Raw genomic sequence first — 25,133 nt, 5'->3', positions numbered from 1 at the left:
AGGTGTAAGAGTACACACAAATCAATCTCATTTATCAACAGAATAAATCGACACAACTGTAAATTCACTGTCTACTGCTTTTAATTCTAAAATAAATAAATGTTTATTTTATCTCTTTTTTTTTCAATGGAATTCCATCTTTTTTAATGACATTTTTTCCCTCTGTATTTTGGTAGTGACAATTTTTTGAATTGTGTTTTCATGTCTGATGAGAATGTCATAAAATCAGCTGCTATTTTAAATGCTGTCCTCGGAACCAACAACACTTGGCCGTTAGCACTTTTATCCTCTAACAACCTTCTCCAATTAGTCTTTTTCTGATTATTGACGGGTAAGGACATCACATAATGCATAATCAACGTGGAAAAATCAATCGCTAGCCGGAAAATATATCAACAGATAAGATTCAATGCTAGTCACAGGTTCTGATAACAGTGAAATAAGAGCATCAGAACGCCTCATTGGATACCAATGGGTTTAACATAACGCTGGCTTCCTGCCGAAAACTTCAAACGATCTACAACTGTCATCAAGTAGATTCTGTCATAATACACAGCAGCAATATTTCTTGAAAATCAATTAGCCAACAATGCAAGAAAGAAAAAATCAGACTTTTGTGAATAAATTTTCTAGATCTATTGTTACTATGATGGCAATGACCTTTGGGGAGTAACAATAACCTACACATTTTAACACATACCAACATAGTGAGTGGACAATGGAAGTTTTGGAATGCAAACAGTGTATACCAAACTCCTACAGTAATACTAATAGTCTGATGTATTCTATACAGGTAGACCAACTAAAAAGACAATGAATTTTATCAAATATTTGAAAACTTTAGACTTACAAAATGACTTACATATTGTTTAACAATTGAAATGTAAGAAACCCAACTCTTAGACATATATTTTCAGTAATTGATATCTTGAATAATTTTGGTTCAAGTTTCATGTTGAAACTAATCATTTATGAATAAATGGAGGTGAGGGGTACACATCAAGGGAACCACAAGTCAATTTCCTTTTCTGAAACCCTATAACTTATTTCTTTTATTTTACAAAATGCCAATTTGAACTGTTGTAGAGATATTTTCATACGAGGAGGTGGGGTATGGTCCCCTGTGCTAAACCTTTATCGGCACTCCCCGCATGGTAAACAATTATAAAATGGTCAACCATGGGACAACAAAAAACTGACATTTTTTGTAAAGTGGGGTAAACTTTGATTTGAAGATGAAAATTCATAGGTATTAACCCATAGGGGCAATAAGAGTGTGACCAGACATTAGAAATTGGGATACTCTTTAAAGCAGGTTTTACTATGCATATGGTTTGGGAGTCAGATCTTCTCCGGTCAATGAAACAATAACAGAAAAAGTTTGGTTATATTTGGACACATGATTAAAAGATAACATTAAGAAACTAAAATATTGTTCAAATTTCAGTCTATTAGTAGCTGCAGTGACTTCCATCATCCTTCCCAAAAATAAATCATGGTTTTCCTGATCCTATTGGGCATTATCAAGCAAAGTTTGGTGGACATATCGCTAATAGTTTAAAAGATTTTGTCTAGAAACAAAAATGTTGCTGCCCAAATGCAGAGACAATTTACCATATATCAATAAGACCCCGTTCACACTAGGACATTTTCATTGATTTAAACTAGACCGATTCACTTTAGATCGGTTTTAGGGTTAATGTGAACGCTTTGAATCGATCTTCAATCGGTCTAAACTAAAACACCAAAAGAGGTAGTTTAGTTTGAATTGATCTAAAGTAAACCGATCTTACTTTAAATGTGAACGCAGAGATTGGTTTAAACTAGTACAATTAAATTGAAAATAACGTATGTGCATGTATAGCAGAAAAACTATCTCAGAGGTTTGTTGTTTAACCCATATTTCTCTGTTAAAAGACCTTTAAAACAAACTGAAAACATGTTGTCTTCCGTTTTGTCTTGTGTTGATTTATTTTCTTCGCAGAAACTGCATTATTTCAGCGTCAAAACAGACCAAAACACAAAATACTTAACACTGTGCAATGAACCGTGAAAATGAGGTCAAAGTCAATAAACCTGCAGGACTGACAAATAGATCATAAAATATTCCAATACACCAAATATAGTTGACCTATTGCATTATATATATAGTATTAGAAAAAAAGACCAAAACTCAAAAACTAAACTTTGACTACTGAACCATGAAAATGAGGTCAAGGTCAGATGACACAAAATCATTTTACCCTTTATTCAATATCATAAGCATCATTGGTCATGTTGGTTGTAATTGGTTCAGTTGTTTCAGAGGAGAAGATAATTGAAAAAGTGTACAACTACATATGACAAGTGAAAGCATTAATAGCTCACATGGTTCTCTGTACCAGGTGAGCTAAAAAGGCATTTTAATTACATGAATATCATGATTCATTCACAGAATATTATAACAGTACATACAAATTTACTATTATAGCAAACCTTAATAAAGAGTTTTAGTTGTATTTTATCAATACTTTTTCATTTCTATTTTTCTTAAGGTAGCTTTATGATGAAATAATATGTATTTTACCTGGAAATTTAATCATTATTTCATCCATTTTAGAAGTTAACGAAGCAGTTTTTAAATACATTGCCTTAATGTCTTTCCAATATCCTGTTTGGCACCAACAAGTATTTCAATTCACTTCATTTCCTCTTGGTGAATTTCAAATGTTAATACAATCAACATTTATTGAATACGTGTCTTTTTGCCGTCTTGCAGCGTTATATTTTTTATAATTCCATCATCAATGTAGGTCGCGATCAACTACATCCAAGACAAAATTTAAAAAGTAATTGAAGTCTGTACAGACTTTGACATATCTATCTATTCTAAAGTACACGGAACTCTGAGGCACTCCTTAAATGTTCAACAACAAATCACATCTTAAAGAAATTCTTAAGTCAGAAAATGATACCATTTATGAACTCCGTTTTCTTCTCTGTCAATTCAGAAACAAATTAGTTTGATTAATAAAATAAACTTTTCACAATAAAGGAAACTTTATTTTGAACAAAACAGCAAAACAATTCATTGAAATTATAAAACTTACAAGTTAATTTGACCAAAATTGTTCCTACCAAATAAATTGTATTCCAATAGTTTTACTAAGTAGTATGTGAAAGAACAACTTCTTCATCAATTAGAGCTAAACTTCAGTTGTAATATATCCAATGTTTATGAAATGCATCTGACCTTTATCAAACAAACAAAAAATGAAACTCAAAATTTCATAACCAAATTGATATTTTCTTATTAATTTTTTTTTTTTACTTTTTGATCTAAATGCAATGGAAGACACAGTTAAATTTATTGAAATCAACAAGAATGAAAATTAAAAATATCTTAATGCAAATACATTGATCAATATTTCAATAATTGTAATGTGGAAAATCTAATTTTGTGCAGAAAATTTCTCAGAAAATCCCAAAATCAAGATTCAATAATTAAGGGATATAACTCTTAAACAGTAAAGGTCAAAATTGACAATTAAAAAAAAGGTACTTTGAAAATCATCTTGTTAGCCTAAGAAAATCCTAATTTATAAAATGAAAAGGCATAAATAAAATTTTTACACTGAGTTCTTACAATGCAATTTTCCATATAAATACTAGTTCCAGGAGTCATAAATCTTTTCAAAATAATTTTTTGAATTGTGTTTTCATGTCTGATGAGAATGTCATAAAATCAGCTGCTATTTTAAATGCTGTCCTCGGAACCAACAACACTTGGCCGTTAGCACTTTTATCCTCTAACAACCTTCTCCAATTAGTCTTTTTCTGATTATTGACGGGTAAGGACATCACATAATGCATAATCAACGTGGAAAAATCAATCGCTAGCCGGAAAATATATCAACAGATAAGATTCAATGCTAGTCACAGGTTCTGATAACAGTGAAATAAGAGCATCAGAACGCCTCATTGGATACCAATGGGTTTAACATAACGCTGGCTTCCTGCCGAAAACTTCAAACGATCTACAACTGTCATCAAGTAGATTCTGTCATAATACACAGCAGCAATATTTCTTGAAAATCAATTAGCCAACAATGCAAGAAAGAAAAAATCAGACTTTTGTGAATAAATTTTCTAGATCTATTGTTACTATGATGGCAATGACCTTTGGGGAGTAACAATAACCTACACATTTTAACACATACCAACATAGTGAGTGGACAATGGAAGTTTTGGAATGCAAACAGTGTATACCAAACTCCTACAGTAATACTAATAGTCTGATGTATTCTATACAGGTAGACCAACTAAAAAGACAATGAATTTTATCAAATATTTGAAAACTTTAGACTTACAAAATGACTTACATATTGTTTAACAATTGAAATGTAAGAAACCCAACTCTTAGACATATATTTTCAGTAATTGATATCTTGAATAATTTTGGTTCAAGTTTCATGTTGAAACTAATCATTTATGAATAAATGGAGGTGAGGGGTACACATCAAGGGAACCACAAGTCAATTTCCTTTTCTGAAACCCTATAACTTATTTCTTTTATTTTACAAAATGCCAATTTGAACTGTTGTAGAGATATTTTCATACGAGGAGGTGGGGTATGGTCCCCTGTGCTAAACCTTTATCGGCACTCCCCGCATGGTAAACAATTATAAAATGGTCAACCATGGGACAACAAAAAACTGACATTTTTTGTAAAGTGGGGTAAACTTTGATTTGAAGATGAAAATTCATAGGTATTAACCCATAGGGGCAATAAGAGTGTGACCAGACATTAGAAATTGGGATACTCTTTAAAGCAGGTTTTACTATGCATATGGTTTGGGAGTCAGATCTTCTCCGGTCAATGAAACAATAACAGAAAAAGTTTGGTTATATTTGGACACATGATTAAAAGATAACATTAAGAAACTAAAATATTGTTCAAATTTCAGTCTATTAGTAGCTGCAGTGACTTCCATCATCCTTCCCAAAAATAAATCATGGTTTTCCTGATCCTATTGGGCATTATCAAGCAAAGTTTGGTGGACATATCGCTAATAGTTTAAAAGATTTTGTCTAGAAACAAAAATGTTGCTGCCCAAATGCAGAGACAATTTACCATATATCAATAAGACCCCGTTCACACTAGGACATTTTCATTGATTTAAACTAGACCGATTCACTTTAGATCGGTTTTAGGGTTAATGTGAACGCTTTGAATCGATCTTCAATCGGTCTAAACTAAAACACCAAAAGAGGTAGTTTAGTTTGAATTGATCTAAAGTAAACCGATCTTACTTTAAATGTGAACGCAGAGATTGGTTTAAACTAGTACAATTAAATTGAAAATAACGTATGTGCATGTATAGCAGAAAAACTATCTCAGAGGTTTGTTGTTTAACCCATATTTCTCTGTTAAAAGACCTTTAAAACAAACTGAAAACATGTTGTCTTCCGTTTTGTCTTGTGTTGATTTATTTTCTTCGCAGAAACTGCATTATTTCAGCGTCAAAACAGACCAAAACACAAAATACTTAACACTGTGCAATGAACCGTGAAAATGAGGTCAAAGTCAATAAACCTGCAGGACTGACAAATAGATCATAAAATATTCCAATACACCAAATATAGTTGACCTATTGCATTATATATATAGTATTAGAAAAAAAGACCAAAACTCAAAAACTAAACTTTGACTACTGAACCATGAAAATGAGGTCAAGGTCAGATGACACAAAATCATTTTACCCTTTATTCAATATCATAAGCATCATTGGTCATGTTGGTTGTAATTGGTTCAGTTGTTTCAGAGGAGAAGATAATTGAAAAAGTGTACAACTACATATGACAAGTGAAAGCATTAATAGCTCACATGGTTCTCTGTACCAGGTGAGCTAAAAAGGCATTTTAATTACATGAATATCATGATTCATTCACAGAATATTATAACAGTACATACAAATTTACTATTATAGCAAACCTTAATAAAGAGTTTTAGTTGTATTTTATCAATACTTTTTCATTTCTATTTTTCTTAAGGTAGCTTTATGATGAAATAATATGTATTTTACCTGGAAATTTAATCATTATTTCATCCATTTTAGAAGTTAACGAAGCAGTTTTTAAATACATTGCCTTAATGTCTTTCCAATATCCTGTTTGGCACCAACAAGTATTTCAATTCACTTCATTTCCTCTTGGTGAATTTCAAATGTTAATACAATCAACATTTATTGAATACGTGTCTTTTTGCCGTCTTGCAGCGTTATATTTTTTATAATTCCATCATCAATGTAGGTCGCGATCAACTACATCCAAGACAAAATTTAAAAAGTAATTGAAGTCTGTACAGACTTTGACATATCTATCTATTCTAAAGTACACGGAACTCTGAGGCACTCCTTAAATGTTCAACAACAAATCACATCTTAAAGAAATTCTTAAGTCAGAAAATGATACCATTTATGAACTCCGTTTTCTTCTCTGTCAATTCAGAAACAAATTAGTTTGATTAATAAAATAAACTTTTCACAATAAAGGAAACTTTATTTTGAACAAAACAGCAAAACAATTCATTGAAATTATAAAACTTACAAGTTAATTTGACCAAAATTGTTCCTACCAAATAAATTGTATTCCAATAGTTTTACTAAGTAGTATGTGAAAGAACAACTTCTTCATCAATTAGAGCTAAACTTCAGTTGTAATATATCCAATGTTTATGAAATGCATCTGACCTTTATCAAACAAACAAAAAATGAAACTCAAAATTTCATAACCAAATTGATATTTTCTTATTAATTTTTTTTTTTTACTTTTTGATCTAAATGCAATGGAAGACACAGTTAAATTTATTGAAATCAACAAGAATGAAAATTAAAAATATCTTAATGCAAATACATTGATCAATATTTCAATAATTGTAATGTGGAAAATCTAATTTTGTGCAGAAAATTTCTCAGAAAATCCCAAAATCAAGATTCAATAATTAAGGGATATAACTCTTAAACAGTAAAGGTCAAAATTGACAATTAAAAAAAAGGTACTTTGAAAATCATCTTGTTAGCCTAAGAAAATCCTAATTTATAAAATGAAAAGGCATAAATAAAATTTTTACACTGAGTTCTTACAATGCAATTTTCCATATAAATACTAGTTCCAGGAGTCATAAATCTTTTCAAAATAATTGAATGGCATTAGTTTTCTAACTTTTCCAAGGTATTGCTGGTACTGTACAAACCAATGATACAAGTTTCATAAAAATCTGTCTAAAATTGTAGGTGTAAGAGAGCCAACAAGACCAGAGGGATAGACACCCAGTATGTCTATGTCCTCCGCAAAATGTTACAAGGGAAACAATAACTCATTTAACATTATTGCAGATATATATTGTATTTACATATTATCAGCATTACCAATGGTATCTATTAAAAATTAAAAATAATGGAATAATGTTCCAAATTAACTCCACTGATATTCTTAATAACAAAAGCAATTTGTTCTCTTCTTGTTTTATGTAGTGAACTAAAATTCTGCCTTGTTTTGGTTGCTTTTGCATCATGCATATCACTCATGATTCTTGAGGTGTCAGACTACCGATTCACTCCCTTTAATTTAGAATGTATGTAAAAGTATCCCAATTCTGACACATAATAGTACTTTTGATGCCATTGTTTTCTTGAACTAACTAACAGATTTGCAGAAATGAAACTTTTGGTGAAAAAGAAATACATTAAATAGATATAGGAAGATGTGGTGTGAGTGCCAATGAGACAACTCTCCATCCAAGTAACAATTTAAAAAGTAAACCATTATAGGTTAAAGTACAGCCTTCAACACGGAGCCTTGGCTCACACCGAAAACAACAAGCTATAAAGGGCCCCAAAATTACTAGTGTAAAACCATTCAAACGGGAAAACCAACGGTCTAATCTATATAAACAAAACGAGAAACATGTATATATTACATACACAAACGACAACGACTGTACATCAGATTCCTGACTTAGGACAGGTGCAAACATTTGCAGCGGGATTAAACGTTTTAATGGATCCAAACCTTCTCCCTTTTTCTGAAACAATAGCATAACATCACAACATAGAAAAACACACGATAAAATATCAATTGGCAGACTTAACTCAATCAAAAAACGTATGATTACACAATGAACGAATAAATTTGATCTGCAATATCTGAATACAAATGACAGTTAATTAAATATTAGAGACAAACATTCATGACCAACAAGCTAACAATTAAGACCATTTTACCCGTCTATGAATTTGCATTAAAAATTGAGAATTAATGCGCTCCAAATTTTATCAATTTAAGATTTCAAGAATTCCACAAGGTTATTTTGAGTAGTACTTGACATCCAAAAGGCAGTTCTTTCTAAGAATAACTCTTAACATGAGTGAGTGAGTTGAAAATTGGCATGTAGAAAGGTGATACATGTACAATTCAGGATATGCCTGGTTTCTATGAAGTTAAACTCAAAAGGTTAATTTTTAAGAAAGCAGTGAAAATTGCAAAACTTAGTTGAATAGAACAAGATTTTGATTTGGTGGTTTGACACCTTGAGGAACAGCAATATAGTAATGTAAATTTAGAAATTAATGCGATGTTTTTATCAATGAAAAATGCGACCAGGTTACAATCACAATAACAAAAACTCACATTTTGTAATAATTTATTTGAAATAAACAGGATTTTTCTCAATATCGCAAAAATAAATGCATGCAATAATTTCTGAATTTAAAGTACATTTGTATTGCTATGTTTCAACCTTGACTTGCAATTAGTGGTTACATATATATATGTTCTAAATTTGATATAATTTGGTGTTGGTTAACTTATGTTATTGATAACCACAAATATGTATATTTTCAAATAGTCAATCATTATAAACTATTAAAGGAAGAACTACAGCGAAAGTTGTTGATGTTAAGCTTAACCTTGCATAATACAACACCAATAATCAAAATTTCAAATGTTTTGGTCAAGGCTAACCTAGGTTATTGAATGGGAAAAGAGTGAACAACAAATTTCCTCATTACTCAATGTGGGAAATATATTTATACAAACATGGGCTTTTTTTCCTATTATTTCTTCAGAAAAATATTACCTAACCACCACGGACACAAATATATATTCAATATCTTAATTCTAATAGAAGTACAAAATTGTATAGTACATAAGTTTTTTTATTTAGTTACAAATGGATTATCTAACGGTCATTGATCTCTTCAGACATTTGTCAACTGTGAAAATTGACAAAAGTAATCAAAATATGTAAAATCAAGATAACCTAACAAAAATCTATATCAAAATGCAGAGACTGGTATGATTGCTAAAGAGACAACTATATGTACTGAGAACAAAGAACCAGGATGTAACATCTACAGGTCACTTAACTGTAAGTCTGCCGATTTAAACATGTCTGTTAACTAACTCGTTTTTTTTATAATTGATTTTATTACTATATCTATATCAACACAACCAACAATTCAATCTAAATTTGCCTTTTTATGAATTTGTAACTTTCCATCGTATATTTTACTGAACATTTCCCTTCAAGTCTGCTTTTTTTCTGTTAACATTAAGTTAACATGAAAACTAAAAAACTAACTGTTAACAGTATAAATATAAAAATAAAGAAGATGTGGAATGATTGATAATGAGAAAACTCTTCACCAGAGACTAAGTAACTTAGAGTTAACAACTATAGGTCGCTACTATATAGCCTTCAACAAGGAGCAAAATCCATACTGCATGACTACATTACATGTATAACTCTAATTTTAATTGTTCAACATTTTGTTCTTTTCGAACCTTTTAAAACCTACTAGTGGGATATTGTGTTGTCCATTTTTGTGGCCATATTGGGTGACCAGTATAGTTCAGTGGTCTTAGGTGGATATGTGCATCTCACAACACATCTCCATATTTTTATATTATAGGCTGGAACTTACTAGTTTCCACGAGTGATTTATCAAGTGACTTTTGCTGCAAAATGTCAAACTGGGAACTTGACTTCTACATGAATAAATTACTAAAGTAAGATATAAAGGATAATAAATCATGGTTAAGTCAACTAGAAAAGGCTGAACACAAAATAAAATATTAGTGAAGTTCATTTACACTATATTCTACAACTACATTTAACAAGGTTAAATAATTCCTACATTAAAAATACATTTTAAGCATACGAGATCAATCCAATAAGAATGCCTAAAATTGATCATTTTTATTTTGTTATTTTAAGATGAAAATATGTTTTGTAAATAATTTATTGCCCTTAATTAGTAGAGAATGAAGTTATTCAAACATAACTGATCAAAGATCAGATAGAAAATAGGTCACATTAAAAAACATACAGGAGATAAATGTATGGAAGTTCCAGTTTCCAACCATGACAATAAAACTATCCAGCAACATGGCTATAAAATACTATCTGTTGATTTCAACAACTTCTTTATTGTTCAATGCAATTTACCCTTTAATTAACAGCTACATCAGAGAAAAATCCAATAAAAAGTATTTGCATTTCACATGCTACAGTACAGATCAGTGATTATATTCTCAACAACTGTGTAAGGGAGACAACTCTAACCATATTACTGAAATAAATTATCAAATATCTTGATATCTACCAGCACTTGATTCATTTCAGACTTCAGGAGATTCAGGCTTATTCACAATTGATAACAAAATTCAGTAAATTTTCATAGAGATATATAAATGTCCAGTGGCCTTAATGAATCATGGTCCAATTCTGCAGTGAACAATTGCAGGGCTATAGCCTTATGAATGATCAACCAATTACCAGCTAAATAGAACCTTCACATTATCATTCCAAAGTGGAAGTTTAAACTATTTCCTAACAGGTAAAATTCTGGTAAAAATATACAAAGTAAGAGATGAATAAAAGCATTTATTGTTAAGGTTGTGATGAAGATTCAGTAAATTGTAGTAAAGGGCTTAGAAGAAGTTGCAAATACAAAACGGGTACTTCCCAAAAAGTCAGTGGAAAGGTCAATGCTTAACTTATCTAAGTCAAACCCTAAAAATAAAATTCAGACACAAACTCATTACTTTAATGTGCAGATTTGACAAAGTCAATGTCATCCAAAAATTAACCACAAAAATTATTCTGATGAAGAAATGAAATTTAGGAGGTCAAAAAATACAACATGAAAGTATGATTTTATGAAAGTTTCACAAAATTCTGTCTTCAGGACTAGTTGTGAATACAAAGTAGTAACAGGTGAACCAACAGATGGTGGGACTTCTCCTTCATGATAACCCTTTCCATTTTAAAAAGCTAGAAAGTAATTAATACGGTTGTAAAATATGGTATTCATGCAAGTTCCCATCCAAATTTCCTTTCTGTTACATCTTGTGCAGCTTAAAAAATAACCAAACTATTTTAGAGCTTTATTATGGTTATCTAAATAATCTAAAAAAATATGTAGTTGTTTCTTATGTGTGCACTTACTTTCTGAATCCAAAAAAAAAAAAAAAATTCATGTTAAAGAAGGCAAATATATTTATTTTAAAAAATAAACAAATTTTGTCATGATTTGTTACCATGGTTACTCGTCAAATGTGAAATCTAAATTTTACTTTTGAAGGCCTTTTCTGTAGGCAAGGAAAGACCTTATTGGTGTTCTAATGTTGTTGTTTTTTTTATTATTCCAGCAATTTTTTTGGCACACCCTCCTATTCTTTCTATTGGAGTTAGCAATACCAAATTTGAACCATGCATATAACTCATCATAAACTTTTACCAGATGAACTTTTGTAGGATTTCATCATCCACTTTAGAAGTTATCTTTTAACACCTTTTTTTAATTTTAGTATTGTTTTGACAAATTAAGTTATATATGGTAACCTTTGAATTTGAGCGATGTTTGGTCAAAATAAGGACCTTTTGACCACAACACCATTGCTCACTTTGTCAACAGTATTTAGGTTTCAACGAGGAGCTAATAATAAAATATTGAACTATAACATAAATCTAAAAGGAAAGTCATCACAGCAATTTTTTTAATTTTTTTTTTTAAAGAAACTTTAAGGCAATACTTACCACTCCATCAAGACCAAGGGCAGCAGCCTGCAGTTCAAGGTCTGTATCTAATAAAAAAAAAAAAAAAAATGTGATTTAAAAATAAATCATATGATCATTTCTTTCAGTATGTAGCTGTCATGCAGCAATTTACTGACATCTTTTTGTGCCAAAAATGCACTTATTTGCACCACAGCTTGTATACGCCAATGCTATTCTGCACCACTTTAATTTAAGAATAAAAGGTATCATTTGTGCCGATAAAAAATAATGGAATTTGCCAATTTCATGCATATATATATTTATTTTTACTAAATATGATATCAATTAAATGATTGACTTCCATCCACCCTCATAATCATTCTTTAATTTCTTTATCAAACTTTCTTTTTCAATTTTGAATTTTCTGAATTAATTATGCTATCAGGTTGCTCAGATAACATATCAGTTACTTTTCGTTTGTATGCTGTTCTCAAAATCTTGTGTTTCTAGTTTCTGAGTATTACAATGTAGTTTCGTGTACTTCGACAACGATGACAGGTTTTCCTTGTTCTCAAATGATATATCAGGAATCTTAACATATGAAAAACTATTCTAATACTGAACATTTAACATTCTTAATTTTGATATGACAGTGTTAAATTCAATCTAAAGTGGATAGGTCAATTATAGTTCATGTTTCATGTATGCCTTTTCAAACCTTTAATTTGCACAAATTGACATATTCAACTAAAGACATTTTCAATTAATAGAAACAAAGGTTTTTTATAAGTCTATCTTTAGTTCAATCAATTTATTTTTTAACTCCAATCATTTAGACCAGGAAACGTTATATAAAACACCTTTCTATGGTTGAAGACTGTGTGAGTTGACCCTATGATATTTTGGTGGTTTCTGGGTATTCACTGAAGCATACTCCACATTCTTTTTTTTTGGTGCATTAATGTATCAATGGGAAATCAAATTAAATATTGCATTGTATAAGGCATTGGTTGTAGTTGATTCAACTTCAATTCTGGACAAAGGGAGATAACTTCAGTTTTTAAAGATGACTTAAACAATGACATCATTGGTATTTTAAGAACTGGTATTAGATTCTGTACATTGCAAAAGTAATGTAATTTTCCAAGCCTTGGAAAATTTAGATATCAAGTCAGTCCAAAAGGGTTTTGATTGTAATTTATGCAATTTCTACCCCAAAATGGGGCTTTGTGTGCTCATTTAAGGTAAATGAAAACCTTTCCTTTTTAATGTTGGAGTACCAACCAATCACTTAAACCCATTGCAGCATATTTTGAATGCAACACTGTCATTCAAACATTTCCCCTGTAAAGTAATGCTATATAAATTTCTGTCAATTATTTAAAAAATGCTCGTCTCAAGCATTATGTGGAGTAATATATTTCATCTGCTTTCCTGAGCAGCTTGTTATACTTGCTAACTTTTCAATATCTCCATTGGGTGTTATAAGAGCAAGATGAACTGATGCTCCACTTTTACTGATATAAATTGTTTACTATCTACTATTATATTGTTTGAATGAGTATGTATGTGCTTAAAAATACCCTTTCAACTCATTTGAAAGCCTGTTCTGAAGTGTTTAGTTTATAAGATAATTAAAACAATTTCAAAATTAAGGTCAACACCTCTAACAGGGGATATCCCCCATAAAGTTGGCAGGTCTGGCATACCCCTTTTCTATTTGAAGCTACTTGCAAATCAAGTGTTATTACCAATGCAATGAAGAATAAGCAATATATTCAAATTGGTAATTTGTTGCAAACCAGCTGTATAAGGAATGCCCTTTATGTGGAAACATTCACCTTGTTTGACACTTAATTTATAACATAGAAGGTCAAATTAAAGTGATTAAGAAATATGGGTGGAAAATACACACTATTCCATGTGCATGTGCTGATTTCACCACAAATAAAATTCGGATTAAATATTTTCTCACAACAGTGCAGAAAGGTAATGTGTACTTTGACCTTATACTGCTTTAGTATTTTTTTAAGACCAAGGACTGATCTGGTACTTGGTTAGACCACAATGTATCCACAGTAAAGGATAGATGTTGACTAGGTAAAATCTACATTTCAGGGAAAACAACTACAAAACAGGTTGTCAAGATTTTTTCAAATATTTTGAAGGGGTAAATTCCAGGTTCTTATCTACCGATTCATAACTAAGAAAGCCACCATTTAAAATTCCAGGTTTTTTTATGTAATTTCTCACAAAATAAACATGAAAGTCACATATTGAGCCTCAAAATTTTCTTTTTGTCAATGTTGCTACCATTCTGAAGCATACAGAAGGTAAACATATGTCCAATGTTTATATTTGACATCGTTACTATGCTTATGATGTCACATTGTTTAGTTGCTAAAGATAATGCACCTGTTTCACAGACTTTTTCATTTATCTCATTTTAAGGTGGTACCCAACACTTTCCCTAAAATCAATTTGGCTCGTTTAATTTTCATAAAATTTTGACAAAGTATTTACTTTATCACTTTTACAAAAATATAAAAAATTCAGAAAATTTGAACCAAGCGTTTTATCAGAAAAATTACACTGGTTATAGAGCAGTTTGACAAACACTAATTTTGATCATTGAGAAGCTTTACTTTGCCTTCACAATGCAACGTAATTAAAACGTTTAGCTGATATTACAGAGTTATCTCCCTGTAGAGTTAGGTACCACCTTAACCCTTTCCTCCATTGAAATTTTTTTTTTGCATACTTGATTCGCATAGGATTTTTTTGATAAAATGCTAAACTTATGCTTTGAAGTATTAAGGCATTGTGAAAAACAACTATTTCATCAAATAAATTTAAGTCCGATATTCCTATGATATTCCTTTTCATATTGGATACAAACTTTATTAAGTCAACTGCAGACACTTTGAAGTCAAAGTGTTTCAACTGAGGTACTACACAGGCGTCAAAAGGCGTCATTATGGAGTAAGGGGGGTGGCGTCAAAAGGCGTCATTATGGAGGAAAGGGTTAAGTCAAAATATTTATCAAATGGTATTTTATTTCTATGCTGCATTAGAATTGAGCTAGCTGTATTGTATTTTAAGCTTGGCCTTCGTAAAACTTGATTTTACAGTCGCAAATATCCGTTTACATAGCTCCACTACGCATTGCTAGGTAAACTCAATTTGTGACAGTAAAATCTACGAAGGCCAAGCTTAAATTACAATACAGCTATCTCTGAATTCATGGACAGAAAGTTGTACTAGCTGTGATAACTGTGACACTGAGTTACTTCCCCTTTTGTCATCTTTCACAATATACACCTTAAGCTTATGTTTTATTGTTAAAAGATGCCATTTAAAGCAAATTGAATGCAAATACATATCACAATATAACTTTCTATTATATATCTACAATGGACAATGAAAAAAATAATATTTAAAAACTTTTTTTGTTCATCTCTATGTCCTTTAAATGCTTATTGTTTAGATTCCTGTATCAACTCCTATTCCAAGTTTATTCTTAACCATGTTAACATATTGTTTTTGAAAATGTTCAATTTAAAATATGAAAAAAAATCCCCTTAATACATAAATTCAGTTGAATAAAGTTCATAAGAGGTTATGAGTTGAGATTTTCTTCTTCAATGCTGGTTTACTGATTTTAATTAATAAAGTCATTAGTCCATATTACTGACTTATGACTGAATTATACAATTTTTTTTACAAGTTACCTTTTCTGTTGTAGGGCATTTTGGTACCAAGGCAAGAACATATATGACAGAAAGGATTGCCATGTGTGAGGGAGTTTATTTTCTGTGCCAAACTCACATTACTCTGTTAAATGTGCCAGATTAAATATTTTGGCAGATACTGAAATGATTGCATTTAAAAAGTTGTTAAAATTGACAAGAATTATGTTTTATCTTCAGTCACAGATGTACTAACTTTTTGTATATTTAAGGAATGACTGTAATATTTTTTATGTTATTTCGAATAGACAGAAAAAATATTACAGTCATTTCTTATAATTTAATTCTAAATACATTTTAAACCGTAGAAAACCATGAAAAAACATTGATGACATCACGGTCACATGACTAAATTATGTCTATGGGCTGATAACAAAATAACGTCACCCAATCAGAAGACAAGTTACATCAAAAATTAAATTATATTAGAATGTACCAAACATGTGCAGAATTTTTTCACTAATTTCATTCATCTGCCAAAATAAGCCCAGTGAAAATAATTTGATATATATGGTACTGTAAATTTATAAATTTTTGCAATGTTTTTATTATTGCAAAAAATGCAACAGGTTTATATTCGCAATAGCTGAAACTAGCATTTTGAAATTTTGTAAATGAAATAAACAGTATTTTTCTCATTATAGCAAAAATTAGAATCGCATTTTAGTCTTTAATGACAAAATTGCATGCAATAATTTCTGAATCTACAGTATTCAATTGAATATTCTCAATGCAACCAGGAACATTTGAATTTTATGGAAAATTAAATCTCTGAAAAATCTTACATGTTGAAAATTGATTGTCCACTGTAAATTTAAGATAGTCTGCTGCTTATTCCCCTTATAAATATTTTGTCATCAAAGTAAAGTAAATTGTATTACATGAAAATGACCATATATAATAATTCCACTATTTCTAGAATTAAGCCTGAAAGTTAAAATATTGACAAAACTAACTATATTGAATTTAACATTCAAAGTAATTGAAAATTTCTTTTCATGACAACATCATTTTGTTAATTTTATGAATTTATGCTTATAAGAATAACAGACATTACAACATGCTAAATTTGCAAGCAAAAAAATCATACCCTGTTAAAAAATGTTGTAGCTAATAGACATCAAATATGTGTTTAGAAGCAAAAAACTCATAAGAGGCATTTTAAATAGCTAGAACTTTCTTTATTAGAAATTCTAGTTAGTATAACAACAGGAAACATAAAAACCAACTTACATATGTCCATAGAAGTGAGAAAAGTTTTATTATTGACTGTATAACTTTTTATATATACTAGGTAAGTGCTACTATTTCACACCTTTATATTTCATTCAACATTAGTACCAAATATGGTCATGTATGATGTTGTATTCAAAATGAAAGAAGAAAAAAAGAACCAACAACACCTACATCTTTCATCATTTGCCATGTATGATATAGCATCACAGTATATCCTTAAAATCATTCTACTTACAAGAGGGACAGTCAAACTCATAAATCAAAAATAAATTGACAACGCCATGGCCCAAAAGGAAAAAGACAAACAGACAAACAATAGCACACATCACACAACATAGAAAACTAAAGGATAGGCAACATGAACCCAGCCAAAAACTAGGGATGATCTCAGGTGCTCTGTAATGGTTGATTATCAATTTCAAGTTTCCGTGGCAAGACCTATTGCTTTTCTTCTGATTATTATGAATTTTTTTCCTTCACTGTTTTTTTGTTTCACAAGATGTCGCTTAGATATTTGGAATATGATATCAAACAGTTTATACGCTTTTGAAACCAACTCTGCTTAACCGATTACTTTCCCATATAAGAGTTATCTCCCAGAACACTGTTTTTCTTGTTATCTCTAAGGCTTCGCAACCATATAAGAAACCAACAAATTCATTTTTCCAAATTGCTTGTTATATGACCTCAGGATGTTCCGTTTTATATTGTGCTAAGCCATAAAAAGATTCAAAATGAGAGTTATTTCCCCTTTTGTCCTTTAAAAATTAAAATGAGGTCTGGTCATGGTCAAGTTCAAAATTTTGATTTTGGCTCATTATTTATTGTTTTCAGAAATCTTGACAAAATATTTTCACACAATTGTTAGTTGCGACATGTCGTAACACGTGAATTTTATTTGAAAGGGTACATAGACGTTTGAGGCGAGTTTTCCCCCTTGTTATATAACTTATTGACAGTATAAGGTAGAGGCCTAGAGCTGTTTGATTTGAGGTCCTTAGCTGGTGACCTTGAAATTGCGCTCAAGGTCATAGGTAAATTTAACGTTCTAGATTTTGACCTTTGCTTTTACCTCATGTGTATACATGATAAAGCCATGGAGTTTTTTGCATAAGCTTGCAAGCAATGTGATCTAGAAAAAGTCAACTGGAAATGATATTTTGTAAACCGGAAGTAGCTATATTTTGTACTAAATTAATGTAAAAGTATATAGAACCATATATTTTTGTAATCCGTGTCAAATAAACTATCAAAAAATAACGGAAGTAACATCTTTTAAACCGGAAGTAAAAAATGATTTCCCTTATTTATATCTTTTTATTTAGAAACCATATATTTTTTAAATCAGCGTTCAATAAGAGGGTCCACTTCCTATATACAAGGTGGTAGGATGTATCACTGGAATAGGTCACTTTTTCAAACGGTGGTAGGATGTATCACTGGAATAGGTCACTTTTTCAAACTAAAAATATGTGAATAGGCCAGGAAAACTATCACAAATAATATGACAAGGTCAATAAAGTTTGTATAACTTCGTCTGTCATCTTTCTTGGTGTTCCAGGCTGTGTTCTATCAACCACATTTCTCTCTTTTAGCACTTTGATATTCCAAAGCTACATCACATTCCAAAAGAAACCCAAACAATATGGGAAAGGGAAATATTTTTACCTACGCAATATATGAAAAGGTATACATACATTTTTGTAATCTAAACTATATGAAAAGGGTGGGGTTACAGAAACCTTACAGCATCCCCTATCATTTTTAAGTATTGAAGTTGCCCCAGAGTCCAAACCAGCAACATCATCACAATTTGAATAATGCTGGATCCAAATCTGTAATTTAAGTTCACTCATCTACAATATCCAAAAAGATAGCCAGCCCACAAAAACTATAATCAATCAATGAAAAATGTGTAATGATTCAAAGTCACTGAACAATATCCTAGAAAGCAGGGCCTCAAAATAGTGGTCAAACTGAAATGTACTAATAGAAAATACAAAATATCATTGATCTGTCACCAGTGAGTAGGTCCTATCGAAGTAACTTAAGCAGAAAACTTAAAGTGTGTCCTAGGGGGCAGGTGATGCCTCAAGATGTCATCAACCTGATATGTTCTGATAGTAATGCAACTGCATAGTTAATATAAATGATCTGTCACAACCAGTTCCTATTAAACTAACTTTTAAAAGCAGAAAACTTAACATTTGTTGATGTTAAAGCTAGAGGTGGAAATGAGACCCCTATATCTCGACTCCATTTCTGAAACTTTTGTTGCAGGCATGAAAAAATGCCGAAAGTGGGTAAAATCAACATGTTAATTTTTCACACCTTCATCTCATTGAACAATAGTACTAAATATGGCTGGCATGGTATCATTTAGATTACTAAGTGTTATCCAAATTTTGTTTTTCATATTAAATAAACAGAAACTCCTACATCTTTATCCTCAACTTTTCTAAATAAGGACTTGTTTGAATTCTGGAAGATAAGAAAAGTATCACTAATACTCACCCAATTAAGCAGTGTTAATTAGTTCATAATGAAATATCAGTAAAAGTACCCTGAACTTTAGTCATAGGTGAAGGGCCTGATGGGTTATTTTCGTTCTTCGTGATCAGCGCATTTTTTGCATCTGATCTGTTTTTCTACAGATTTTTTTTTTAATATATATTTTCTGTGAATCATGATGAGATCCCCCCACCCCCCCCAATCAGGCCCCTCATGTGTGTAATGTACCATTGCCATATTTTGCATTAAAAAAAATGGGATATATGCTTGTATAAGGATTATTTGGTTTCTATATAAATCCTTTTTTTCTGGATTCCATTTTTTGTTATTTGCTTAATAAATTATCGATCTGGAGTATCTCGTGAAAGTTATCTTAAAACGAATCAATTGTCATTAACATATTGAAACTGGCCACAAATTTTAGTAAATATCGTGTTTATCTTATACAACTACATGCTACAGAAGGTGCTAAAAAAAATCAACCTTTAAAAAAATAAATTATCACTTTTAGTAAAACTTCAATTCATCATTCCAACTTTATACTTGTTTAACCCGACAAAATGTTGTGCTATACCTAGACTATGTGTTGTTGTTTATTGTTTTTTGTACATCTGGGTTTTTTTTGGTGGTTTTTTTAAAGTAAAGGGCATCGGTGTTGTTATGGTTTGTATCAAATTAAATGTCATTACATGTTGTCAACAGAAAGCATGATTTTACTTTCCAAAATTACAATGATAGCAGCCTGATACAGCAAGCCACTGACATACCAACTGAGCTAACAGTGTATTCCACTAGCACAGTTAAGTGAGGGTAGTAATAGATTTACTTGGTAAGGGAATGAACCACTACATTCTCCATCCCCTCCCCCTCCCCCTCCCCAAACCTCAAATATTATTAAACTATGATCAGGCCGCTATAATGATGATATCTACAAATCGAAGGTTTTTTTAGTTGAACACCACTTTCATAACTGTAGAGCTTGATTTAATTTTTAGAATTACAACTATACACACTAGCATTTTAAACCCTGAACCCCTTTGCACATTGAGGCACTGATCAGCTGAGCTAAAGGATTACTTCCCTAACACAAGTTAATGAAGGTGGTAATATATTTGCTATGTAAGGGTCAAGCATCTTGAAGTCTATGTGGTGCATCAATCAACTCTAGTGTATACTGTAAACCAACTTATTTTCGAGGATACTTTATTTCGCGTTTTACCATTTCTTGACCACTTCGCGGCTATTTAATTTCGTGATTTTCTGATTTACTTGGTGAAGTTTAATAAGGAAAGATCTAAGGTTTACATATTCACGACGATTTATATTTGCGTTATTTTTCTATCGCGAAAGTCGCGAAAATAAAACGCTCTAAAAAATAAGTTGGTTTACAGTATACACATGTTTAAATATAAACTACAAAGCATCATTATTACAGATAGTAGATATAGGAAGATGTGATAGGAGTGCAAATGAGACAACTCTCCTTTCAAGTAACAATTTATATAAAAGTAAACCATTATAGGTCAGAGTACAGTCTTTAACACCAAGCTTTGGCTTACACTGAACAGCAAGCTATAAAGGGCCCCTAAAATTACTAGTGTAAATCCATTCAAACTGGAAAACCAACGGTCTATTATTTATATACAGATGTCTTAATTGTTCACTGTTTATAGTATTGCATCCCATCCATATTTGAAGGCGTCATGCTTTGCGGTACAACAAGACGATTAGAAAAGCTACATTAATTAAGGACTGCATCAGGCAGTCTCTATGTAAATATCTAGTGCATGTCTAGTTCATGTGTCAGAGATCAATCAAAAAGTAATATACAATTGTCTTAGGACATAAGATTTGAGTGACATAAAACCCAATTACAACCCCCCCCCCCCTCCCCCCCATCTCTCCTTTAATTAAATTTTTCAGTCTATTATATATATCTTTGAATTATCTAAAGTAATGTTGCTCTGTCTAATAAAATAATTTAAAATATAAAAGAAATAAAAAGGTCTCAATATATATCTAAATGTTTTTATTTGTCATCAAATTTTGCATTTACAGCAGATCTTGGCAAATAATCTCCATGGAAATACAATGTGCACCTAATAATGCATCAGCATACCAAATATCATTGCCTCATACCATTAGCAATTCCTCTCAAACTGACCTCACAATAATTAACTTCAACAATTGTTGATCCTGCTACTGCAAGAATTGGTACACAAATACATAGTATTTTGGTCATTTCTGAAAGTCAAATTATAAAACATTTTGTTTATCATTGTACACTCTGGATAAAGTTTAATCATATTTCAAGCATATTACATGTTTTATTGCAGGTAATAAATAAAAGGTTATAATTTATCTATCAAAGGTCATATGATTGACAAGAGGATAAATCCAATTTACATACAAATAATAAATAATCGTATAGTTGTCTCCATTAATTAACAACAGAAGAAGCATATGTTTCTTCCCTTTCTCTCAATATATATTTTAATCAATTACCGTATAGCGGGTTATTTTCGCGGGTGTAAAATTTCGCGATTTTCATTGAATAATTAAGGTATACGAAATAATTTGGCGGTTATTATTTTGGCGGATTCTAAACTTTTATGAATACCTTTGTATGTACACTTTTAATTTGGCTGAATTTATTTTGGCGATTTTGTTCTATCCGCGAAAATAAGCGAAAATTTACACCCCGCGAAAATAACCCGCTATACGGTATTTGATCACTGTTTTATTTTTGATGATTTCACAGCTGATTTCATTTATTCATTACAAAGAAAAATTATGAGCTGCTCATGCATCATGTCTTTCGTATGGTTAAAGGATATTTATCACTCAAATGGTCAACTAAATTTTGCTGTGAACTTTGAAACTCCTCTGTTTTTTTTATAGAGTATGCAATAAAAAAAACATTACCCCAAAACACTATATATTTCACAAAAACTTTGATATGGGGCCACAATTAAAAATATTTTGGTTTGCCTAAACCCTACCCAAAGGTTGAGACAGTGGGTAGGTAGTTAGGCATTTTCTTTTTTTTTTTTTTTTTTCAAAAAAGAGAAATTGAAGTATCGGGTGTGTATTAGTCTTTATGCCTATCTGATTAAAAAAAACTTCTTCAAATCAGGACAATAAAAGAATTTGAGTAGGCAGCTTTTTTCTGGGTAGGTAGCGTTTGGGCAAACAAACCTATTCTTTTTTATGGCCTGGGTAAAATATTCTTTATGTGGTAATAATTCTTGTTATTTCAACTTTTTGCACACATGTTACACTCTGAGCCCCCTTCTAAATTACGTCATGGAGTTGATGAAAATACACACAATAAAGCACAATAAATGACAAAAAGTATGTAAACATGAGGCAGGTGTAAGGAATCAATGTCTTGTCAGTCAGATTTATATTACGGAGGTGATTCACAGAAATATATCCAATTTACCAACATCTTCTTTCATAACAAGGGCTGTAAAATATGTTGTTCTATTAGAAAGGTATACAACAACTAGAGTGACTGCAAATAACAAATAAAATAGAGAATGGTAACATAAATGTGTTAAAGAGACAACAAATTAACTAAAGAACAGAAAAAAAAAGTCAAAGTACCACCATATCAATGAATTTCCTTGCAAATGAATCTTTGGAAGATTCTGTGCACGATTTTATCATTTTTTTTCACATAAATTTCGTATCATCATCAATTTTTTTTTGAATCGGTCAGTGCTGTTGTGAAAATATGGCAGGTATTAAAGATTGTGTTTTGAAGCCAAGGTTTAACAATTGTCACCTGTTTGTCAACAAACAACAAAAAAGTATGGATATTGAGCACGTATTTAACATGTACAATCAGATAATAGTTTATTTTAAGGACATCCATGCGTATTGCAATCACCAGATTTTTACGCGATGGGTCACACTGATGTCACTTTGCATACGGAAAATATGTTGGGGAATTGCTTCCTGGAAGGAAGCAATTAAAATAAAGTAAACTTAAGTTATGAACAAACTAAAGAATTTTCTTCAGAAAAAAGTATATGTACATAAGTTTTATAATGAAAACTATCCATTGAGTTATTAAAAACATATGCATTATTTTTTTTTAATTTGAAGTTTATTATGACTTTAAATGTGCATCAATGTATCAGTCAAACAGGAATTGAGTCATTGATGAAGCTTACCAATTTCCAGCTTGATACTAAATATTAGGTACATTACACAGAAGATCTGAACTGTATAGGTGCTGGAATAAATATATTAGAAATGTATATTACAGATTGATGGACTTAACGAAAGAGATAAAGTTGAGGATGGATATGGGGAATGTGTCAACGAGACAACAACCCCACCAAAGGGCATAAAACAGCCAAATGCCATCAACCCATAAACCACCTACTTTGGAACAAGGGTATACCAAAGGGCATAAAACAGCCAAAGGCCACCAACTCATAAACCGCCTACTTTGGAAGAGGGGTATAACAAAAAGAATTGATGGTTTCCTTTTATGTCATATATTAAAAAAACTGTGACTGCTGAAGGGATAAACATTCAGATTAAAGTTGATTTCTAAATGCTTAAAGGTTCACATGACACATAGATGACATATGTCATGGAGCATAGAGTGGCCTTAGTAGCAGAGTGGTCAAAATTGTTGATTTCTAGTGGCTTAAAGGTTCACATGATACATAGATGACATATGTCAAGGAGCAAAGAGTGGCCTGAGTGGCAGAAATTGTTAAACTACTGTTACACGAGCCTGTCAGCACTGAGCATGTGAGTTCCAACCCTGCATGTTGCATTAGAATCCAATCTTAATCACCTTGGATTGTTAGTTTTCAGGCTGAAAGTCAGTGATTCTCTTCAATGAAAACTGCCATCAAACAGCCAATTGTACTATAATAGTTATGTTAAACACCCACTTATCAATCAAGAGGAAAAGTGAGCAAAAAAATAAAACATTATGTACAACCCCCTTCTTCATATTGAACCCATCTTCAGAAGCTAACCTCCTATCTACATAACCTCAACAAAAGCTGAAAACAATATTGACAAAACTGAACAGAAAACATTAAAACTTCATTTCATGGTATTCTGACGATAAACACTGCTTTATAACTTTAGCAGATATTTCTATCATTGCCCAACTCATGGATGACCTCTGCCCTCAGTAACATTAATCTTTTATGACAGATGAAATGAACATTTTAACATGTTTCTCAAGTCATATCTAATTCTGGAAGGATGTCAGATTACTTAATAAATACACAATAATGAGAAACTTTAAAATATGTAGTTTTTCATGAATTAAATTAGCTCATGTTGCAATTATATATACATATATTTGTCACTCTGAGTTCTCCTAGTGAAAACAGTTCCATACCAGAGAATCTTGTTACTTATTTCCTTCAAATTATTCAGCAAAAAACAAATGAAGTTTTATACCTCTTTTGCAGATGTAAAAATGTCTACCCTTCGTAAACAATTTGGTTTATATTTACCCATTCATTTACCTTCATTGGAATATAAACTGAAATAAATCAAAACAATCAAAAAAATGTTTGCAAATTTTTATTGTTGGTAGAACTCTATCTAGT

General features: G+C 31.0%; 1 protein-coding gene across 3 annotated transcripts in view; it reads right to left on the bottom strand.

Annotated features, from left to right (window-relative positions):
• LOC134715173 (nuclear hormone receptor HR96-like) overlaps positions 1-25,133 on the bottom strand; it is a 149,108-nt gene that overhangs the window by 99,881 nt on the left and 24,094 nt on the right. For all 3 annotated transcript variants that reach the window (XM_063577168.1, XM_063577167.1, XM_063577169.1), the window contains one exon: positions 12,083-12,129. In XM_063577168.1, the coding sequence (XP_063433238.1) occupies positions 12,083-12,129 (47 nt within the window). The remainder of the gene's footprint in view (positions 1-12,082; positions 12,130-25,133) is intronic.

This window comes from Mytilus trossulus, chromosome 4, assembly GCF_036588685.1.
Source record: "Mytilus trossulus isolate FHL-02 chromosome 4, PNRI_Mtr1.1.1.hap1, whole genome shotgun sequence".
NCBI lineage: Eukaryota > Metazoa > Mollusca > Bivalvia > Mytilida > Mytilidae > Mytilus > Mytilus trossulus.
Note: the sequence above shows the minus strand (reverse complement) of the source record. Positions and strands in the feature narration are given on the sequence as shown.